Source organism: Carcharhinus amblyrhynchos, unplaced genomic scaffold (genome assembly GCF_965287045.1).
Source record: "Carcharhinus amblyrhynchos unplaced genomic scaffold, sCarAmb.v2.hapA chromosome_280, whole genome shotgun sequence".
Classification (NCBI taxonomy): Eukaryota; Metazoa; Chordata; class Chondrichthyes; order Carcharhiniformes; family Carcharhinidae; genus Carcharhinus; species Carcharhinus amblyrhynchos.
In genome coordinates, this window is record NW_027650020.1 from 84,201 (window position 1) to 107,755 (window position 23,555).

A 23,555-nucleotide genomic window follows, 5' to 3' on the forward strand; every position below is an offset into this window, starting at 1 on the left:
CAACTCTCTCTCTCTCTCTGCGTCTCAAGACGACCCTTGCCCCCCTCCCCCACAACCCCCCCCCCCCCCCCCCCCCAATATCGTCACACATCATTCCGAAGCCTCCCCCAGCCAATCAACATCTGAGACGTGACCCTCTGCATCCTGGCATCTGCTAATTGGTCGCGCTTGGATATGATGCGAAGGTTGGCGTCACTGCCAAGCCCAGCCTCCTGGGCTCTGGGCTGAATAAGAAGGAGCCCTCAGCGGGTGTGCGGGGTAGAAGCGCGTCCAGCCAGTGCCCTGACAAGACGGCGAGCAAGGATGGAGGTCGTGTGGGAGACTATCATCTTCCTCTTGTGTCTGACAGGTCGGTGGCTTTGGGGGCAACGGTTGGATTTCGCCATCCGTCTCGGAGGTCGGGGAAGGGGGCGGGGAGGGGACGCCTGCTGCCCCGCGCTTGAAAGGCATTTGAAGGGATGCCACATCAAAGGGCGACTGCAGAAAATTAATGCTCGTGGTGTTGGGGGTAAGATATTGGCATGGATAGAAGATTGGCTAACGAACAGGGAACGGAGAGTAGGCATAAATCGGTCATTTTCAGTTTGGTTTGGTTTGATCTTGATTTGACTTATTATTGTCACATGTATTGGGATACGGTGAAAAATATTGTTTCTTGCACATCGTACGGACGAAGCATACCGTTCATAGAGAAGGAGAGAATGCAGAATGTAGTGTTACAGTCACAGCGAGATTTTGATTTGATTTATTATTGTCACATGTATCGGGATACGGTGAAAAGTATTGTTTCTTGCACACCATACGGACAAAGCATACTGTTCATAGAGAAGGAGAGAATGCAGAATATAGTGTTACAGTCACAGCGAGATTTTGATTTGATTTATTATTGTCACATGTATCGGGATACGGTGAAAAGTATTGTTTCTTGTGCGCTATACAAAAGCATACTGTTCATAGAGAAGGAAAGGAGAGGGTGCAGAATGTAGTGTTACAGTCACAGCGAGATTTTGATTTGATTTATTATTGTCACATGTATCGGGATACGGTGAAAAGTATTGTTTCTTGCACACCATACGGACAAAGCATACTGTTCATAGAGAAGGAGAGAATGCAGAATATAGTGTTACAGTCACAGCGAGATTTTGATTTGATTTATTATTGTCACACGTATTGGGATACGGTGAAAAATGTTGTTTCTTGCGCACTATACAAAGCATACCGTTCACAGAGAAAGAAGGGAGAGAGTGCAGTGCTACAGCCGTAAGTAAGGTGTGGAGAAAGATCAGCTTAACGCAGGGAAAATCCACCCAAAAGTCTGACAGCGACAGTTTTGTGGGAATAATAGTGTCAAAAGCTGTTGTGAATAAATAGAACTCGAGGCAGTCATCGTGGCGGGTACAATTTTGTCTTTTAAAAAGCATTTACAGGGGTACGATGGGTGTAGAGGGATATGGGGCAATTGGGAGTAGCTTCGGGATGTAAAAGAAGGGGACGGCATGGACAAGTTGGGCCAAAGGGTCTGTTTCCGAGCTGTAAAACCGCGACGACTCTAACGCCTCTCTCCCTTCCTTCCCGCCTTCCAGCTGTGACCCCCAACCCGGTTCTCCAGCAGCCCCCGTCCGCCTCGGTGGAGGTGGGGGGGACAGCCGCCCTGTCTTGCCGGGTGGGGGGCATCAACGTGGGGGACTACGGTGGCTTCTGGTACCGGCTGCGGAAGGGGCAGCGGCCTGAGTGGGTGCTGACCCTGTGGGCCAGCGGAGACGTCCAGCGGGGGCAGGGCATCACCGAGCGTTACCTGCCTGCCCGCGACATCAAGAACAGCAGCTACACCCTGACCATCAGTAATGTAGCTGAGTCAGATACTGGGGCTTACTACTGCGCTGTTTATTACAACAACCAGCATTTCTTCGGCGACGGAGTATCCCTACTCATACCCAGTAAGTAACCGCAAATCTACTGTCATTCAGAGTCATTCTTCCATCCACTTTCATCTATTATTGTCACGTGTATTGGGATACGGTGAAAAGTATTGTTTCTTGCGCGCTATACAAAGCATACCGTTCATAGAGAAGGAAAGGAGAGGGTGCAGAATGTAGTGTTACAGTCACAGCGAGGGTGTAGAGAAAGATCAACTTAATATTTGATTTATTATTGTCACATGTATTGGGACACAGTGAAAAGTATTGTTTCTTGCGTGCTATACAGACAAAGCATGCTGTTCATAGAGTACAGAGGGGAGATGGAAAGGAGAGGGTGCAGAATGTAGTGTTACAGTCACAGCGAGATTTTGCTTTGATTTATTATTGTCACATGTATTGGGATACGGTGAAAAGTATTGTTTCTTGCGCGCTATACAGACAAGGCATACCGATCATAGAGAAGGAAAGGAGAGGGTGCAGAATGTAGTGTTACTGTCACAGCGAGATTTTGATTTGATTTATTATTGTCACGTATTGGGATACAGGGAAAAGTATTGTTTCTATACAGACAAAGCATACCATTCATAGAGAAGGAAAGGAGAGGGTGCAGAATGTAGTGTTACAGTCACAGCGAGATTTTGCTTTGATTTATTATTGTCACATGTATTGGGATACGGTGAAAAGTATTGTTTCTTGCGCGCTATACAGACAAGGCATACCGATCATAGAGAAGGAAAGGAGAGGGTGCAGAATGTAGTGTTACTGTCACAGCGAGATTTTGATTTGATTTATTATTGTCACATGTATCGGGATACGGTGAAAAGTATTGTTCCTTGCGCACTATACAAAGCATACCGTTCATAGAGAAGGAAAGGAGAGGGAGCAGAATGTAGTGTTACAGTCACAGCGAGGGTGCAGAGAAAGATCAACTTAATATTTGATTTATTATTGTCACATGTATTGGGACACAGTGAAAAGTATTGTTTCTTGCACCCTATACAGACAAAGCATGCTGTTCATAGAGTACAGAGGGGAGATGGAAAGGAGAGGGTGCAGAATGTAGTGTTACAGTCACAGCGAGATTTTGATTTGATTTATTATTGTCACATGTATCGGGATACAGTGAGAAGTATTGTTTCTTGCACGCTATACAAAGCATACCGTTCATAGAGAAGGAAAGGAGAGGGTGCAGAATGTAGTGTTACAGTCACAGCGAGGGTGTAGAGAAAGATCAGCTTAATGCGAGGTAGGTCCATTCAAAAGTCCGACAGCAGCAGGGAAGAAGCTGTTCTTGAGTCGGTCGGTACGGGACCTCAGACTTTTGTATCTTTTCTCCCGACGGAAGAAGGTGGAAGAGAGAATGTCCGGGGTGTGTGTGGGGGGGGGGGGGTCCTTAATTATACCGGCTGCTTTTCCCCCCCCCCGAGGCAGCGGGAAGTGTAGACAGAGTCAATGGATGGGAGGCTGGTTTGTGTGATGGGATTGGGGGCTACATTCACCACCCTTTTGTAGTTCCTTGCGGTCTTGGGCAGAGCAGGATCCCAGACCAAGCTGTGATCCAACCAGAAAGAATGCTTTCTATGGGGCATCTGTAAAAGTTGGGGAGAGTCCGTAGCGGACATGCCAAATTTCCTTAGTCTTCTGAGAAAGTAGAGGCGTTGGTGGGGCTTTCTTAACTATAGTGTCGGCGTGAAGGGGGGGACAGGGACAAGGACAGGTTGTCGGTGATCTGGACACCAACCGCATTTATTTAATTAAACTGCATCCGCCATTCGTCAGCCCACTGGCCCAATCGATCAAGATCCCCTTGCAATTGGAGATAACCTTCTTCACTGTGCACTGTGCCCACCAATCCTTCAATAACCAGAACATCTACGTTGGGAAAACATTCAATCCCAGTCTCCCCAAACAATCCGCAGAGTGCAGGAGGCCATTTGGCCCAGCGAGTCTGGGCCAATTCTCTGATAGAGAACCTGGGGAAGCATTTGAGCTCAAGGAGAGACTTGGATTGTTTTCTTGAGGTCAGGGAAGGGTGATGAGGGATGTGATTGAGGTGTAAAAAGTGTTGAATCCCGACAGTGTAGAAGGAGGTCATAGGGGCCCATCGGGTCTGACACTGACTCGATAACAGACCATCTGATTTCCCCTCCCAGCCCTATTCATGTAACCTCACTCACTCACCCCACAAATCCTCCCCTAACCTACACATCTTTGGGACACTAAGGGACAATTTAGCACGGCCAATCCACCCTAACCTACACATCTTTGGACACTAAGGGACAATTTAGCATGGCCAATCCACCCTAACCTACACATCTTTGGACACTAAGGGACAATTTAGCACGGCCAATCCACCCTAACCTACACATCTTTGGACACTAAGGGACAATTTAGCATGGCCAATCCACCCTAACCTACACATCTTTGGACACTAAGGGACAATTTAGCATGGCCAATCCACCCTAACCTACACATCTTTGGACACTAAGGGACAATTTAGCATGGCCAATCCACCCTAACCTACACATCTTTGGACACTAAGGGACAATTTAGCACGGCCAATCCACCCTAACCTACACATCTTTGGACACTAAGGGACAATTTAGCATGGCCAATCCACCCTAACCTACACATCTTTGGACACTAAGGGACAATTTAGCATGGCCAATCCACCCTAACCTACACATCTTTGGACACTAAGGGACAATTTAGCACGGCCAATCCACCCTAACCTACACATCTTTGGACACTAAGGGACAATTTAGCACGGCCAATCCACCCTAACCTACACATCTTTGGACACTAAGGGGCAATTTAGCACGGCCAATCCACCCTAACCTACACATCTTTGGACACTAAGGGGCAATTTAGCACGGCCAATCCACCCTAACCTACACATCTTTGGGACACTAAGGGACAATTTAGCATGGCCAATCCACCCTAACCTACACATCTTTGGACACTAAGGGACAATTTAGCACGGCCAATCCACCCTAACCTACACATCTTTGGACACTAAGGGGCAATTTAGCATGGCCAATCCTCCTCATGAGCACTTCTTTTAGACTGTGGGAGGAAACCGGAGCACCTGGAGGAAACTCACACAGACATGGGGAGAATGTGCAGACTCCGCACAGACAGTGACCTGAGCCGGGAATCGAACCCGGGTCCCTGGCGCTGTGAGGCAGCAGCGCTAACCCACTGTGCGCTGAGCCGGGAATCGAACCCGGGTCCCTGGCGCTGTGAGGCAGCAGCGCTAACCCACTGTGCGCTGAGCCGGGAATCGAACCCGGGTCCCTGGCGCTGTGAGGCAGCAGCGCTAACCCACTGTGCGCTGAGCCGGGAATCGAACCCGGGTCCCTGGCGCTGTGAGGCAGCAGCGCTAACCCACTGTGCGCTGAGCCGGGAATCGAACCCGGGTCCCTGGCGCTGTGAGGCAGCAGCGCTAACCCACTGTGCCAGCCCATAGGCAGGATGTGATAGCACTAGAGGGGGTACAGAGGAGGGTCACCAGGATGTTGCTTTGGATGGAGAGTTTGAGGAGAGACTAGATAGGCTGGGAATGTTTTCTCTGGAATGGGGAAGGCTGCGGGGGGGTGGACATGATGGGGGCGTGTAAGATTATAAGGGGTATGGATAGGATGCATAGGCAGTAGCTGATCCCCTTGGTTGAGGGGTCAGTCATAAGGGGGTATAGTTTTTGGGTAAGAGACAGAAGATTGGCACAGGGTTCGCCGGGTACAGTGCCCGGTCTCCGTATCGCGCCGGGTACAGTTCCCGGTCTCCGTATCGCGCCGGGTACAGTTCCCGGTCTCCGTATCGCGCCGGGTACAGTTCCCGGTCTCCGTATCGCGCTGGGTACAGCGCCCCGTCTCCGTATCGCGCTGGGTACAGCGCCCCGTCTCCGTATCGCGCTGGGTACAGCGCCCCGTCTCCGTATCGCGCTGGGTACAGCGCCCCGTCTCCGTATCGCGCTGGGTACAGCGCCCCGTCTCCGTATCGCGCTGGGTACAGCGCCCCGTCTCCGTATCGCGCTGGGTACAGCGCCCCGTCTCCGTATCGCGCTGGGTACAGCGCCCCGTCTCCGTATCGCGCTGGGTACAGCGCCCCGTCTCCGTATCGCGCTGGGTACAGTGCCCGGTCTCCGTATCGCGCTGGGTACAGTGCCCGGTCTCCGTATCGCGCTGGGTACAGTTCCCGGTCTCCGTATCGCGCTGGGTACAGTTCCCTGTCTCCGTATCGCGCTGGGTACAGTGCCCGGTCTCCGTATCGCGCCGGGTACAGTGCCCTGTCTCCGTATCGCGCTGGGTACAGTGCCCGGTCTCCGTATCGCGCCGGGTACAGTGCCCGGTCTCCGTATCGCGCCGGGTACAGTGCCCTGTCTCCGTATCGCGCCGGGTACAGTGCCCGGTCTCCGTATCGCGCAGGGTACAGTTCCCGGTCTCCGTATCGCGCTGGGTACAGTTCCCGGTCTCCGTATCGCGCTGGGTACAGTTCCCGGTCTCCGTATCGCGCTGGGTACAGTTCCCGGTCTCCGTATCGCGCTGGGTACAGTTCCCGGTCTCCGTATCGCGCTGGGTACAGTTCCCGGTCTCCGTATCGCGCTGGGTACAGTTCCCGGTCTCCGTATCGCGCTGGGTACAGTGCCTGGTCTCCGTATTGCGCTGGGTACAGTTCCCGGTCTCTGTATCGCGCCGGGTACAGTTCCCGGTCTCCGTATCGCGCTGGGTACAGTTCCCGGTCTCCGTATCGCGCTGGGTACAGTTCCCGGTCTCCGTATCGCGCTGGGTACAGTTCCCGGTCTCCGTATCGCGCTGGGTACAGTTCCCGGTCTCCGTATCGCACCGGGTACAGTTCCCGGTCTCCGTATTGCGCCGGGTACAGTGCCCGGTCTCCGTATCGCGCTGGGTACAGTGCTCGGTCTCTGTATCGCGCCGGGTACAGTGCCCGGTCTCTGTATCGCGCTGGGTACAGCGCCCCGTCTCCGTATCGCGCTGGGTACAGTTCCCGGTCTCCGTATCGCGCTGGGTACAGCGCCCCGTCTCCGTATCGCGCTGGGTACAGTGCCCGGTCTCTGTATCGCGCCGGGTACAGTGCCCGGTCTCCATATCGCGCTGGGACAATGATGTGAATTAATCGGGGTGGGGGGAACTGTTTAATCCTAGGCTGGGGTGCCACAGTTGCCCACGTTTGCGTCGGGTTGGATAACACCTCCTCTCTCTCTCTCCATCTCAACAGGCCGCCAGATTTCGGCACCGTCCGTCCACCTGTACCCCCCGTCGTCCGAGGAGCTGGCCCAGGCCGGAGGCAGCGTCACCCTCAGCTGCCTGGCGGAGGGATTCTACCCGGGGCACGTGCGCGCCCGCTGGTTCCTGGACGAGGAGGAGGCAGCGGGCGGGCTGAGCGCCGGCGCGGCGGAAGCCACCAGGGCCGAGGACGGCACCTACCGCTGGAGCACCTACCTGACTCTCCCCGCCGGGCAGTGGGGCAGCCATGCCCGTTACTCCTGCCAGCTCCAGCACGAGTCCAGCCGGGGGCCCATCGTCCGGACCGTTGGGCGGGAAGGCTGCGAGATCCGGTGAGGGCCTACGGAGGGGAGGGGAGGGGAGGGGAGGGGAGGGGAGGAGAAACGCTGAGGCTCAGGAGCTCCCCCGGCAACCTTAGCTCGGAGCTAACTCCTCCCTCCTCCTCCTCACAGCGCGGCCTGACTTGTTTCCGGTGGATGGTACCTTCAATAAACCTTTTGAACCCCTCTCTAACTCCGTGTCAAGTCTTTCCAGCGTTACTAAGCTCTTGAGAGCCTAAGGACTAGGAGCAGGAGTAGGCCATCTAGGCCTTCGGGCCTGCTCCGCCGTTCAATAAGATCGTGGCTGATCTGATAGTGGATCGGTCCCACATTCCCGCTTCCTCCCCTTAATCCCCCTGTCTATCAGAAACCTATCCACCCGTGACTGAAATATATTTAACCTCAACTGGATTCCACAGATTCACAACCCTTTGAGTGAAGAACTTCCTCCTCAACTCAGTCCTAAATCTGCTCCCCCTTATTTTGGGGCCATGCCCCCTAGTTCTAGTTTCACCCCCCAGTGGAAACAACTCCCCTGTTTCTATCTTATCCCTTCCCTTCATCATCTTATATCTTTCTATAAGATCTCCCCCTCATTCTTCTGAGTTCCAATGAGTCTAGCCCCAGTCTCTCCTCATCATCCAACCCTCTGGAATCAACCTAGTGAATCTCCCTCTGCACCCCCTCCAGTGCCAGTCTATCCTTTCTCAAGTACAGAGACCAAAACTGGACACAGTAACTCCAGGTGTGTCCTCACCAGCACCTTATCAGCTGCGACATAACCTCGCTGTTTTTAAACTCCATCCCCCTCGCAACGGAGGACAAAAATTCCATTTCCCTCCTCCGTTCCCTCCTGCAAACCAACTCCTTGGGAATCATGCACTAGGTCACCCAGATCCCTCTGCACAGCAGCATGCTGCAATTTTTTACCATTTAAATAATAGTCCATTTTGCTGTTATTCCGACCAAAACAGAATCAAAGAACAAAGAAAATTCCAGCACAGGAACAGGCCTTTCCAGGCCTGCACTGACCACACTGCCCCCCAACTGAACTAAAACCCCCTCCCCTTCCGGGGACCGTATCCCTCTATTCCCATCCTGTTCATGGATTTGTCCCGATGCCCCTTAAAACTCACTATCGTATCCGCTCCCGCTCCCGGCAGCGAGTTCCAGGCACCCACCACCCTCTGTGTAAAAAATCTTCATCTCCTTTAAACCTTGCCCCTCGCACCTTAAACCTGTGCCCCCCCCAGTAATTGACTCTTCCACCCTGGGGGGGAAAAGCTTCTGACTATCCACTCTGTCCCTCATCATCTTGTAGACTTCTATCAGGTCCCCCCTCAACCTCCAGTGAGAACAAACCAAGTTTCTCCAACCTCTCCCCATAGCTAATGCCCTCCATACCAGGGCAAACATCCTGGTAAATCTTTTCTGTCCCCTCTCCAAAGCCTCCACATCCTTCTGGTAGTGTGGGTGACCCAGAATTGAACTCTATATTCCAAGTGCGGCCTCACTAAGGTTCTATAAAGCTGCAACGTGACTTGCCAATTTTTAAACTCAGTGCCCTGGCAGGTGAAGGCAAGCATTGCCGTATGCCTTCCTGACTAGCTTCTCCACCTGCATTGCCATTTTCAGTAACCTGTGTACCTGTACGCCCAGATCCCTCTGCCTATCAATACTCTGTGTACCTGAACGCCCGGATCACTCTGCCTATCAATACTCTGTGTACCTGTACGCCCAGATCCCTCTACCTATCAATACTGTTAAGGGTTCTGCCATTTGCTGTATATTTCCTTTCTGTATTAGACCCTCCAAAATGCATTCCCTCACATTTGCTGGATTAAACTCCATCTGCTGTCTCTCCGCCCAAGTCTCCAGCTGATCTATATCCTGCTGTATCCTCTGATGGTCCCCATCGCTATCCGCAAATCCACCAACCTTTGTATCATCCACAAATTTACTAATCAATCCAGTTACATTTTCCTCGAAATCATTGATATATATTACAAACAGCAAAGGTCCCAGCACTGATCCCTGAGGAACCCCACTTGTCACAGCCCTCCATTCAGAAACACACCCTTCCACTGCCACCCTCTGCCTTCTCTGACTGATGTGGAGATGCCGGCGTTGGACTGGGGTAAACACAGTAAGATTCTCTGACCGAGACAGTTTTATATCCACCCTGCCAGTTCACCTCTGATCCCGTGCGACTTCACCTTCTGCGCCAGTCTGCCGTGAGGGATCTTGTCAAAGGCCTTACTGAAGTCCATGTAGACAACATCAACCACCCTACCCTCATCAATCATAAGAACATAAGAAATAGGAGCAGGAGTAGGCCATCTGGCCCTTCGAGCCTGCCCCGCCATTCAATAAGATCATGGCTGATCTGTCGTGTCTCAGTTCCACTTTCCCGCCCTCTCCCCATAACCCTTAATCCCCTCTCTTATCAAAAACCCATCAACCCGCGTCTTAAAAATATTTAGCGAGGCAGCCTCCACCACTTCAACAGGCAGAGAATTCCAGGGATTCACCACCCTTTGAGTGAAGAAGTTCCTCCTCAACTCCGTTCTAAACCGCCCCCCCTTTATCTTGAGGCTGTGCCCCCTAGTCCTACTGTCCTTTTTGAGCAGGAAGAGTCTCTCCACCTCTATCCTATCCATCCCATTCATCATCTTATACGTCTCAATGAGATCTCCCCTCTCATTCTTCTAAACTCTAACGAGTACAAGCCTAGTTTATTCAGCCTCTCCTCATAGCTCAACCCCCTCAACTCCGGTATCAGCCTAGTAAACCTCCTCTGCACTCCCTCCAAGGCCAAAATATCCTTGCGTAAGTACGGCGCCCAAAACTGCACACAGTACTCCAGCTGCGGCCTCACCAACGCCCTATACAGCCGCAGCAAGACCTCCCTACTTTTATATTCAATCCCCCTCGCTATGAAGGCCAGCATCCCATTCGCCTTCCTGACCACCTGCTGTACCTGCAAGCTGGGTTTTTGCGACTCATGCACAAGGACCCCGAGGTCCCTCTGCACCGTCGCCTGCTGCAGTTTTTCGCCACGTAAGTAATAATCCTTCCTACCATTATTCCTACCAAAGTGGACCACCTCGCACTTGCCAACATTAAATTCCATTTGCCATTTCCTGGCCCATTCGCCCAGCCTATCTAGATCCTTCTGCAGACTCTCCACACCCTCCGCATCTTCATCACTTCATCAAAAAACTCAACCAAGTTCATGAGACCCGACCTCCCCTTCACAAAACCATGTTGCCTCTCGCTAATCAGAATGAGGCCATTTGGCCCATCGAGTCCACTCCGTTATCCAACCGTGACTGATATGCTCCTCACCCCCCATTTTCCTGCCTTCTCCCCATAACCCATTACCAATTAAAAATCTGTCCAACCCTTAAAAATCTGTTCACAACCCTCTTACTTACGTGGCAAAAAACTGCAGCAGGCGACGGTGCAGAGGGACCTGGGAGTCCTTGTGCATGAGTCGCAAAAACCCAGCCTGCAGGTGCAGCAGGTGGTCAGGAAGGCGAATGGGATGCTGGCCTTCATAGCGAGGGGGATTGAATATAAAAGTAGGGAGGTCTTGCTGCAGCTGTATAGGGCATTGGTGAGGCCGCAGCTGGAGTACTGTGTGCAGTTTTGGGCGCCGTACTTACACAAGGGTATTTTGGCCTTGGAGGGAGTGCAGAGGAGGTTTACTAGGCTGATACCGGAGTTGAGGGGGTTGAGCTATGAGGAGAGGCTGAATAAACTAGGCTTGTACTCGTTAGAGTTTAGAAGAATGAGGGGAGATCTCATTGAGACGTATAAGATGATGAATGGGATGGATAGGATAGAGGTGGAGAGACTCTTCCTGCTCAAAAAAGACAGTAGGACTAGGGGGCACAGCCTCAAGATAAAAGGGGGGCGGTTTAGAACGGAGTTGAGGAGGAACTTCTTCACTCAAAGGGTGGTGAATCTCTGGAATTCTCTGCCCGTTGAAGTGGTGGAGGCTGCCTCGCTAAATATTTTTAAGACGCAGGTTGAGGGGTTTTTGATAAGAGAGGGGATTAAGGGTTATGGGGAGAGGGCCGGAAAGTGGAACTGAGCCACGACAGATCAGCCATGATCTTATTGAATGGCGGGGCAGGCTCATAAGAACATAAGAACATAAGAAATAGGAGCAGGAGTAGGCCATCTAGCCCCTTGAGCCTGCCCCGCCATTCAATAAGATCATGGCTGATCTGTCGCTGCTCAGTTCCACATTCCCGCCCTCTCCCCATAACCCTTAATCCCCTCTCTTATCAAGAACCCATCAACCCGCGTCTTAAAAATATTTAGCGAGGCAGCCTCCACCACTTCAACGGGCAGAGAATTCCAGAGATTCACCACCCTTTGAGTGAAGAAGTTCCTCCTCAACTCCGTTCTAAACCGCCCCCCCCTTTATCTTGAGGCTGTGCCCCCTAGTCCTACTGTCCTTTCTGAGCGGGAAGAGTCTCTCCACCCCTATCCTATCCATCCCATTCATCATCTTATACGTCTCAATGAGATCTCCCCTCATTCTTCTAAACTCTAACGAGTACAAGCCTAGTTTATTCAGCCTCTCCTCATAGCTCAACCCCCTCAACTCCGGTATCAGCCTAGTAAACCTCCTCTGCACTCCCTCCAAGGCCAAAATATCTTTGCGCAGGTGCGGCGCCCAAAACTGCACACAGTACTCCAGCTGCGGCCTCACCAATGCCCTATACAGCTGCAGCAAGACCTCCCTACTTTTATATTCAATCCCCCTCGGCTCGAAGGGCTAGATGGCCTACTCCTGCTCCTATTTCTTATGTTCTTATGTTCTTTTCCTCCTCAACTCTTACCCTAAGACCTCTCGTCCCAGACTGTCCCACAAGAAGAAACATCCTCTTCACGTCTACTTTATGCCATACCCTTTTATCATCTTGTACACCTCACTGTGACCCTCCTTCATCCTCCTGAATTCCAGAGAGTAGAGGCCTAAACTGTTCGATCTCTCTCTTCGTTTGACAAACCTCCTCGCCTCTGGAATCAACTGAGTGAATCTCCTCTGAGCTGCCTTCAACGTCACTCCATCTTTCCCTCAAACAAAGGGGGTAAAACTGTGCGTAATACTCCAGGTGGGGCCTCACCAATACCTTGTACAGTTACGACTGTATATTCTTTTCCCTCGGCTCGAAGTGCCAACGTTCCTTTCCCTTTCTTTATTATCCGTGGTATCTCTATGTGAGTTTTACGTGGCCCGTACAGGATTTGAGTAGAGGAATAAGGATGTCTTGACGCGGTTACACAGTAAAAAGTCTGACAACACCAGGTTTTAGTCCAACCGATTTATTTGATAATAGACTCACAAGCTTTCGAGGTTTCCCTCTTCGTCAGGTGAGTGGAGAGTTCTGGCCTCAGACAGAGCATATAAAGCACAGACAGTTTAGAGATTACTGATTAGAATGCGAATCCTTACACCTAACCTGCTGTTCAAGACCTGAAGTGACCGACAATGTGAGTGGAAGGAGCACTGATCACAGTTTAAAGAGATGTGTATTGTCTCCAGACAGTACAGTCAGTGAGGTTTTGCAAACCCAGGCAAGTCACGGGGGTTACAGATAGTGCGACATGAACCCAAGATCCCTGTTGAGACCGTCCTCATGTGTGCGGAACTTGGCTATCAGTCTCTGCTCAGTGACTCTGCGCTGTCGTGTGTCGTGAAGGCCGCCTTGGAGAATGCTTACCCGAAGGTCAGAGGCTGAATGCCCGTGACCACTGAAGTGTTCGCCAACAGGAAGGGAACAGTCTTACCTGGTGATTGTCGAGCGATGTTCATTCATCCGTTGCCGTAGCGTCTGCATGGTCTCCCTAATGTACCATGCTTCGGGACATCCTTTCTTGCAACGTATCAGGTAGACAACGTTGGCCGAGTTGCAAGAGTATTTGCCGTGTACCTGGTGGACGGTATTCTCACGTGTGATGATGGTATCCATGTCGATGATCCGGCATGTCTTGCAGAGGTTGCTGTGACAGGGTTGTGTGGTATTGTGGTCACTGTTCTCCTGAAGGCTGGGTAGTTTGCTGCAAACAATGGTCTGTTTGAGGTTGTGTGGTTGTCTGAAGGCAAGAAGTGGGGGTGTGGGGATAGCCCTGGCGAGATGTTCGTCTTCATCAATGATATGTTGAAGACTCCGGAGAAGATGTCTTCAGGTCTTGAACAGCAGGTTAGGTGTAAGGATTCGCATTCTAATCAGTAATCTCTAAACTGTCTGTGCTTTATATGCTCTGTCTGAGGCCAGAACTCTCCATTCACCTGACGAAGAGGGAAACCTCGAAAGCTTGTGAGTCTATTATCAAATAAATCGGTTGGACTAGAACCTGGTGTTGTCGGACTTTTTACTGGGGAGTCCAGAACCAGGGGGTCTGAGGATTGGTGGGGGGGGGGGGGGGGGGGGAGACCATTTGGGACAGAGGCGCCATCCCACTCTTCCCGCCCACGGGGGGGCGCCGTCCCCCTCCTCCCGCCCACAGGCGGGGGCACCGGCCCCCTCCTCCCACCCACGGGGGGGCGCCGTCCCCCTCCTCCCGCCCACGGGGGGGGGCGCCATCCCCCTCCTCCCACCCACGGGGGGGCGCCATCCCCCTCCTCCCACCCACAGGGGGGGGGGGGCACTGTCCCCCTCCTCCCACCCACGGGGGGCACCATCTCTCCTCCTCCCACCCATGGGGGGGGTGCCATTCCCCTCCCCCCACCGACAGGAGGCGCTGTCTCCCTCCTCTCAATAATTAGGGGCGGGGCTGATGTGCAATCCTGATAATTGGGGGCGGGGCTGGCACAGTCCTCCCAATGAGTGTGGGCGGGGCTAGTGTGGTCCTCCAATAATTGAGGGCGGGGCTGGCAGAGTTCTCTGAATAATTAGGGGCAGGGCTGATGCGACATCTAAATTGGGGCGGGGCTGGCGCTGTCCTCTGAATAATTAGGGGCGGAGCTGATGCGACATCCAAATTAGGGGCGGGGCTAGCGCGATCTTCCAACTGAGCCATCTTCCTCGCAATGGGGGCGGGGCATCCTTGTAATTGTGGGCGGGGCCAACGCCGAGCTGTCGCTCACTTGGGGGCGGGAGCTGTCGCGGACTTGCCAGCAACTGTGGGCGTGGTCGGCGCGACATCTTCATAATTGTGGGCGGGGGGCCAAAGCGGTCCTGTCATAAACAATTGGGGGCGGTGCCGGCGAGGTCTTCCCCCTCAACTGTGGGCGGGGTTGGCGCGACATCCTCACAACGAGGGGCGGGTCCGGCGCGCACCTAATCATTAAGGGGCGGGGTTGTCGCGAAATCCATACAATGAGGGGCGGGACGGGCGCGACATCCTCATAATTGTGGGCGGGGCCAGCGCGGTCCTCCCGCGGCCGCTGCCGCGTGTCCTCCCAGTCGCAGGGCGGCGCTGCTGGCGGGCAGCTGCTTCCCCCCCCCACCGCCGCGTCGGGCGGCGCCTCCTGCCTCTCAGCAGGCAGTAGCCAGTCGGAAGGGAAGCACGTTGCCGGTGACAGTCTGTGTGTGTGTGTGTGAAAGAGGCGAGGGAAACCGGGCGGTGGTAGCAGAGCGAGCACTGAGAGGGCGGCCATGGCGGAATTCCTGGAGAAGATCCTGAACAACTTGCTGGAGCCGGACACGGCCCTGATCCAGCAGGTGTGTGAGTGGCGGGGATGGGTGTCTGATGTGGGGAGGGGGTTGGGTTAACCGTGAAGGGACAGGCCCCAGCCCGGCCGCAGCCCTGGCAGTTGCTCCTCCCGGCGCTCGAGCGCCAACTGCCAGCTGGCGGCGCAGCGCGAGCGCTTTTCAAAACCCGGGCGCGTGGCCCGTGGGCTAACCGCCAATCAGCGGGCAGGGGGGGGCGGGGCCGTGGGCTAACCGCCAATCAACGGGCAGAGGGGGAGGGGCCGCGAACCAGCCTCCGGTGGGGCGGGGGCACGGGCGAGGGGGGGGGTGCCGTCAGTCGCCGGGTGCCGGGTGGGGGGGAGGGGAACGGAGTCTAACGGCCAATCATTAGGTGGGGGGAGGGGCAATGGTGGTGAACTGCCAATCACCGGGCAGGGGGCGGGGCTGCCAACAATGGCTGTGGGCGGAGCTGACTGTCAATCACTGGGAAGGGAACTGTCCCTGGTGGGGGGGCGGGGCCATCTGTCCCTGGTGGGGGGCGGGGCCAACTCCCTAGTGGGGTGGTTGGGGTGGGGGTGGGTGTGGGTGCTGGGCTGCCCTGGCAGGGTGGGTGGGGCCGCCCTGTGCCCGGTGGTGGGGGGGTTGCCGGGGCTGCCCTGCCCCTGGCGGGGGGGGTGCCAGGACCACCCTGTCGCCGGTGGGGGGTGGGTGGGGCCGCCCTGTCCCCGGCGGGGTTGGGGGGGTGGGGCCGCCCTGTCCCCGGCTGGGTGGGTGGGGCCACCCTGTCCCCGGCAGGGTGGGGGGTGGGTGCCAGGGCCGCCCTGTCGCTGGCGGGGTTGGGGGGGGTGGGTGGGGCCGCCCTGTCCCCGGCAGGGTGGGGGGTGGGTGCCAGGGCCGTCCTGTCCCCGGCGGGGTTGGGGGGGGGTGGGTGGGGCCGCCCTGTCCCCGGCAGGGTGGGAGGGCGGGTGGAGGGGGGGGGTGCCAGGGCCGCCCTGTCGCTGGCGGAATGAACAAAGCACAACCCAGCACGGGAAACAGGCCCTTCAGCCCAACGAGCCCACGCCACCATCTTAACAAAGCCTTTTCTTACACCTACCTTGACCCGTGTGTATGTGTATGGTACCCCCATTGGAAACCAGATTCAGGGCAGAATAGTTTAGGGACAATTTGTTACACCAATCAGCCTAAGAGCACATCTTTGGGGTGTGGGAGGAAACCGGAGCACCCGGAGAAAACCCATGCAACCACGGGGAGAATGCGCAAACTCCCGCAGACACTGGCCCAAATCCATCTATCTGCACAGCTAGCAGTGATAGTCACTGAGCTGTTGTGGTGCCCATCTGCTGGTCCAAGTTTAAGCGCACACAACGACGCGAAGTACTAGGCCACTCTCAAAACATCCAAGAGCAGTCCACACACGACCCACTGTGTGCATGCCCCTCGTTTGACAACAAGGTGGACCGACACCTGTGGAGTAAAAAGAGACAAAACGTCAACCTGCAGCATTAGATTTCCAGTAACGTCCCGAGGCTCTGACCCTTTTTAAAACCGTCTCCTATAACCCTCCATCCCTGTTTCACTCATGTCCCTGGCGGGGTGGGTGGGGGGTGCGCGGCCGCCCTGTCCCTGGTGGGGCGGGAAGGGGCGGGGCTGCTCGGTCCCTGGTGGTGCGGGGGTGGGGCCACTGTCCCCGGAGGGCGGGGGGTGGGGCCATTCTGTTCCTCTGTTTCCATGCTGTAAATCTCTATCCTCCACCTTGAACTGCTGCAGTCCATGAGGAGTCTGTCTAGTACAGACTGTTTATTAATTTCTAAGCCTGGAACAGTGAGTGACTCAGAGGGGGAACCTCCAGGTGGTGGTGTTCTCCCCCTTGTCCTTCGAGATGGCAGTGGTTGTAGGTTGGAAGTTGCTGTTGAAGGAGCCTTGGCGAATTGCTGCGGTACATCTTGCAGATGGTACACACGGCTACCACTGTGCATCAATGGTGGAGAGAGTGAATGTTGGTAGTTAGCTTGTCAATCAAGTAGTGGGGGGGAGATGCTTTGTCCCGGATGGTGTTGAGCTTCTGGAGTGTTGTTGGGAGCTGCGCTCGTCCAGGCGAGCGGAGATTGTTGCTGGAATGCTGCATTCGTCCAAGCGAGCGGAGATTGTTGTTGGGAGCTGCACTCATCCAAGCGAGCGGAGATTGTCGCTGGAGTGCTGCACTCGTCCAAGCAAGCGGAGGTTGTCGCTGGGGAGCCGCACTCGTCCAGGCGAGCGGAGATTGTTGTTGGGAGCTGCACTCATCCAAGCGAGCGGAGATTGTCGCTGGAGTGCTGCACTCGTCCAAGCAAGCGGAGGTTGTTGTTGGGGAGCCGCACTCGTCCAGGCGAGCGGAGATTGTTGTTGGGGAGCCGCACTCGTCCAGGCGAGTGGAGATTGTTGTTGGGGAGCCGTGCTCGTCCAGGCGAGCGGAGATTGTTGTTGGGGAGCCGCACTCGTCCAGGCGAGCGGAGATTGTTGTTGGGAGCCGCGCTCGTCCAGGCGAGCGGAGATTGTTGTTGGGGAGCCGCGAGCGGAGATTGTCGCTGGGGAGCCGCGCTCGTCCAGGCGAGCGGAGATTGTCGCTGGGGAGCCGCGCTCGTCCAGGCGAGCGGAGATTGTCGCTGGGGAGCCGCACTCGTCCAGGCGAGCGGAGATTGTTGTTGGGGAGCCGCACTCGTCCAGGCGAGCGGAGATTGTTGTTGGGGAGCCGCACTCGTCCAGGCGAGCGGAGATTGTTGCTGGGGAGCCGCGCTCGTCCAGGCGAGCGGAGATTGTTGTTGGGGAGCCGCGCTCGTCCAGGCGAGCGGAGATTGTTGCTGGGGAGCCGCGCTCGTCCAGGCGAGCGGAGATTGTTGTTGGGGAGCCGCGCTCGTCCAGGCGAGCGGAGATTGTTGCTGGGGAGCCGCGCTCGTCCAGGCGAGTGGAGATTGTTGTTGGGGAGCCGCGCTCGTCCAGGCGAGCGGAGATTGTTGCTGGGGAGCCGCGCTCGTCCAGGCGAGCGGAGATTGTTGTTGGGGAGCCGCGCTCGTCCAGGCGAGCGGAGATTGTTGTTGGGGAGCCGCACTCGTCCAGGCGAGCGGAGATTGTTGTTGGGGAGCCGCGCTCGTCCAGGCGAGCGGAGATTGTTGTTGGGGAGCCGCGCTCGTCCAGGCGAGTGGAGATTGTTGCTGGGGAGCCGCACTCGTCCAGGCGAGCGGAGATTGTTGTTGGGGAGCCGCGCTCGTCCAGGCGAGTGGAGATTGTTGTTGGGGAGCCGCACTCGTCCAGGCGAGCGGAGATTGTTGTTGGGGAGCCGCACTCGTCCAGGCGAGCGGAGATTGTTGTTGGGGAGCCGCACTCGTCCAGGCGAGCGGAGATTGTTGTTGGGGAGCCGCACTCGTCCAGGCGAGCGGAGATTGTTGTTGGGGAGCCGCGCTCGTCCAGGCGAGCGGAGATTGTTGCTGGGAAGCCGCACTCGTCCAGGCGAGCGGAGATTGTTGCTGGGGAGCCGCGCTCGTCCAGGCGAGCGGAGATTGTTGCTGGGGAGCCGCACTCGTCCAGGCGAGCGGAGATTGTTGCTGGGGAGCCGCACTCGTCCAGGCGAGCGGAGATTGTTGCTGGGGAGCCGCACTCGTCCAGGCGAGCGGAGATTGTTGCTGGGGAGCCGCGCTCGTCCAGGCGAGCGGAGATTGTTGTTGGGGAGCCGCACTCGTCCAGGCGAGTGGAGATTGTCGCTGGGGAGCCGCACTCGTCCAGGCGAGCGGAGATTGTTGGGGAGCCGCACTCGTCCAGGCGAGCGGAGATTGTTGTTGGGGAGCCGCGCTCGTCCAGGCGAGCGGAGATTGTTGCTGGGGAGCCGCGCTCGTCCAGGCGAGCGGAGATTGTTGTTGGGGAGCCGCACTCGTCCAGGCGAGCGGAGATTGTTGTTGGGGAGCCGCGCTCGTCCAGGCGAGTGGAGATTGTTGTTGGGGAGCCGCGCTCGTCCAGGCGAGTGGAGATTGTTGTTGGGGAGCCGCGCTTGTCCAGGCGAGCGGAGATTGTTGTTGGGGAGCCACACTCGTCCAGGCGAGCGGAGATTGTTGTTGGGGAGCCGCACTCGTCCAGGCGAGCGGAGATTGTTGCTGGGGAGCCGCGCTCGTCCAGGCGAGTGGAGATTGTCGTTGGGGAGTCGCACTCGTCCAGGCGAGCGGAGATTGTTGTTGGGGAGCCACACTCGTCCAGGCGAGCGGAGATTGTCGTTGGGGAGCCGCGCTCGTCCAGGCGAGCGGAGATTGTTGTTGGGGAGCCGCGCTTGTCCAGGCGAGCGGAGATTGTTGTTGGGGAGCCACACTCGTCCAGGCGAGCGGAGATTGTTGTTGGGGAGCCGCACTCGTCCAGGCGAGCGGAGATTGTTGCTGGGGAGCCGCGCTCGTCCAGGCAAGCGGAGATTGTCGTTGGGGAGCCGCGCTCGTCCAGGCGAGCGGAGATTGTTGTTGGGGAGCCGCACTCGTCCAGGCGAGCGGAGATTGTTGTTGGGGAGCCGTGCTCGTCCAGGCGAGCGGAGATTGTTGTTGGGGAGCCGCACTCGTCCAGGCGAGCGGAGATTGTTGTTGGGGAGCCGCACTCGTCCAGGCGAGCGGAGATTGTTGTTGGGGAGCCGCACTCGTCCAGGCGAGCGGAGATTGTTGCTGGGGAGCCGTGCTCGTCCAGGCGAGTGGAGATTGTTGTTGGGGAGCCGTGCTCGTCCAGGCAAGCGGAGATTGTTGTTGGGGAGCCGTGCTCGTCCAGGCGAGCGGAGATTGTTGTTGGGGAGCCGCACTCGTCCAGGCGAGCGGAGATTGTTGTTGGGGAGCCGCGCTCGTCCAGGCGAGCGGAGATTGTTGTTGGGGAGCCGCGCTTGTCCAGGCGAGCGGAGATTGTTGTTGGGGAGCCGCGCTCGTCCAGGCGAGTGGAGATTGTTGTTGGGGAGCCGCGCTCGTCCAGGCGAGCGGAGATTGTTGTTGGGGAGCCGCGCTTGTCCAGGCGAGCGGAGATTGTTGCTGGGGAGCCGCGCTCGTCCAGGCGAGCGGAGATTGTTGCTGGGGAGCCGCGCTCGTCCAGGCGAGCGGAGATTGTTGTTGGGGAGCCGCGCTTGTCCAGGCGAGCGGAGATTGTTGCTGGGGAGCCGCACTCGTCCAGGCGAGCGGAGATTGTTGCTGGGGAGCCGCGCTCGTCCAGGCGAGCGGAGATTGTCGCTGGGGAGCCGCGCTCGTCCAGGCGAGCGGAGATTGTTGTTGGGGAGCCGCGCTCGTCCAGGCGAGCGGAGATTGTTGTTGGGGAGCCGCACTCGTCCAGGCGAGCGGAGATTGTTGTTGGGGAGCCGCACTCGTCCAGGCGAGCGGAGATTGTTGTTGGGGAGCCGCGCTCGTCCAGGCGAGCGGAGATTGTTGCTGGGAAGCCGCACTCGTCCAGGCGAGCGGAGATTGTTGCTGGGGAGCCGCGCTTGTCCAGGCGAGCGGAGATTGTTGTTGGGGAGCCGCGCTCGTCCAGGCGAGCGGAGATTGTTGCTGGGGAGCCGCGCTCGTCCAGGCGAGCGGAGATTGTTGCTGGGGAGCCGCGCTCATCTAGGCGAGCGGAGATTGTTGCTGGGGAGCCGCACTCCTGAATGTCCTGGATAGTGTCGAGAATTTTGAGGGCTTTTGAAACAGATGCCATCCGATACGTTAGATACTGCGCATCGGCCAGAATTCAACACACGACACCTCGGGTAGCCATATCCGCCCGTGGGACCTCAACTCTGAATCTGTTAAATTCCCACTGAACAGTCACATTTAAGCATGTGACAGTGCATCATGAAGAACAAAGAACAGTACAGCACAGGAACAGGCCCTTCGGCCCTCCAAACCTGTGCCGATTGCCCTAATTAAACTAAAAAATATTAGAACTTACTCCGTATCCCTCTATTTCCTCGCTCTTCATCTACCTATCCAGCCGCCTCTTCAATGTTGCTGATGTCCCTCCTTCCACCACCTCCTCTGGTAGCACGTTCCAGGCACCCACCGCTCTCTGTGTGAAAAACTCCCCCCGCACATCTCCCTAAAACATTCCTCTCTCACCTTGAACCTGTGTCCGCTTGTAACTGACACTTCCACCCTGGGAAATAGCTGCTCTGACCCTCCATCCTGCCAATGCCTGCCATCATTTCGTAGACCTCTATCAGGTCTCCCCTCAGCCTCTGTCTTTCCAGTGAAAACAATCCTAGTTTATTCAACCTCTCCTCATATCCGACACCCTCAAGTCCAGGCAACATCCTGGTGAACTTTCTTTGCACTCTCTCCAAAGCTTCCACATCCTTCTGGTAGTGTGGTGACCAGAACTGCACACAATACTCCAAATGCGGCCTAACCAGGGTTATATATAGCTGGCAATCAGAGAGGTGACAGATAGGTTTCACTGAAGAGCATTCTGGGAGAAGATGGCGCAGTCTCTAAGATTGTATTATGGGTAGTGGAAAAACTGGTATCAAGGAGTAGGCCCAATTACGCAGTAGGCAGCATGGTGGCACAGTGTTCAGCACTGTTGCTTCATAGCACGTTTGCACGTTCTCCCCGTGTCTACGTGGGTTTCCTCCGGGTGCTCTGGTTTCCTCCCCCATTCTGAAAGATGTGCTGGTTAGGTACATTGACCTGAACAGACGCTGTGGTGACAAGGCGCTTTTCACAGGAACTTTGCAGTGTTAATGTAAGCCTTAGAACAAAGAAAATTGCAGCACAGGAACAGGCCCTTCGGCCCCTCCAAGCCTGCACTGACCATGCTGCCCCGACTGAACTAAAACCCCCACCCTTCCGGGGACCATATCCCTCCATTCCCATCCTATTCATGTACTTGTCAAGACGCTCTTCTTGTGACTAATAAATAAACTTTAACTTTCCTGAGGGAGGCAGCAGGTTTCCTCCTGCTCAGAGGATGCCTTTAACGTTTAAAGTTTATTTATTAGTCTCACAAGTCAGCTTACATTAACACTGTAATGAAGTTACTGTGAAAATCCCCTAGTGGCCACACTCCAGTGCCTGTTCGGGTACACTGAGGGAGAAATTAGAATGGCCAATCCACCTAACCAGCACGTCTTACAGACTGTGGGAGGAAACCGGAGCACCCAGAGGAAACCCATGCAGACGCGGGGAGAATGTGCGAATTCTATGCAGACAGTGAGCGAATTCTATGCAGACAGTGAGCTATGCTGGGAATCGAATCTGGGTCCCTGGCACTGAGACAGCAGTGCTAACCACTGTACCAGCGTGCCACCCCCTCAGGTTTAGAAACAAGATGACAATGTTTTACAACAGTAGGAATGATCATTCCCACTAGGTTGCTTTTGGAAATGGTCCATGATATTTACATGTGATGGTGCTTATAAACCTTGTACAATTTTGCCAAACGGAGAGAGAGAGAGGGAGGGAGAAGACAAAGCACTGAACTCATGAAGGGACATAGAACCCCTACAGTGCAGGAGGAGGCCAATCAGCCCATCAAGTCTGCAGTGACTACAATCCTGCCCAGGCTCTATCCCCGTAACCCCATGCATTTACCCTGGCTAGTCGCCCTGACGCTTTGGGACAGTTTAGCATGGCCAATCCAGCTAACCTACACATCTCTGGACACTAAGGGACAGTGTTCCGTTTGGCCTTTGAATTATTGAGTTGGCATCATTTAAAAAGGGGCTGGAGTCTGAAAGTGTCTTCTTTTCACATTATTGTCTGTTTGATTCTGTGTTAAAGGTACAGTGTGCCCACTATCTTCATGGTGTGAGTGGCGGGCTGGGGAAGTGGGGGTGGGTGGCTTGTGAATTTGGGCAGCTTGTCCCCTGCGCCATGGACTATGTAACCCCTCTGCCTCTTGTCCCAACCGCAGGCCACAGCTCAGTTGAAGGACGCGTTTAAGGATCCGTCAGTGGTCCCTGCACTCTGCAACATCCTCACCAGCTCACCAAACCCTCAGGTAAACAACTTCTAACTTTATTCTGCAGAACAAAAATGTTCCCACTGGCTGGGGGGAGGGTGTGTGGGATAGATCTGGGCTGGTGTTGGCTAACCACACGGACCCAGCTACCAGGAAAACGAACCAGCAGGAGAAAGGACATCTCCATTTTTTTTTATGCAAAGAAAGTTGTTGCATTTAGTAACAAACCTAAGGGGCAGTGGAAGAAATTTCAGTGGCGAATGTCGGAGCAGAATTGGATAAATATTTGATTTGTTTTAATTTGATTTATTATTGTCACATGTATTGGGATACAGTGAAAAGTATTGTTTCTAGCGCACTATACAGACAAAGCATGCCGTTCATAGAGAGGGAAAGGAGAGCGTGCAGAATGTAGTGTTACAGTCACAGCGAGGGTGTAGAGAAAGATCAGCTTAATGCGAGGTAGGTCCATTCAAAAGTCTGCCAGCAGCGGGG

At 55.2% G+C, this 23,555-nt stretch overlaps 2 protein-coding genes across 2 annotated transcripts in view; both read left to right on the forward strand.

Annotated features, from left to right (window-relative positions):
- The first annotated feature begins 274 nt into the window (after positions 1–274).
- On the forward strand, positions 275–7,501 carry LOC145338993 (immunoglobulin lambda-1 light chain-like). Its single transcript, XM_080183414.1, has 3 exons — positions 275–349; positions 1,584–1,937; positions 7,158–7,501. The coding sequence occupies exons 1-3, from the start codon at positions 304–306 to the stop codon at positions 7,499–7,501; spliced, it is 744 nt and encodes a 247-aa protein (XP_080039540.1). The 5' UTR covers positions 275–303.
- Positions 7,502–14,938: 7,437 nt separating this feature from the next.
- The window catches only part of ipo4 (importin 4), a 77,360-nt gene continuing 68,743 nt past the window's right edge, over positions 14,939–23,555 (forward strand). Inside the window, exons 1-2 of the mRNA XM_080183410.1 lie at positions 14,939–15,170; positions 23,013–23,099. Coding sequence (XP_080039536.1) covers positions 15,105–15,170; positions 23,013–23,099 — 153 coding nt within the window. The 5' untranslated portion in view covers positions 14,939–15,104. The remainder of the gene's footprint in view (positions 15,171–23,012; positions 23,100–23,555) is intronic.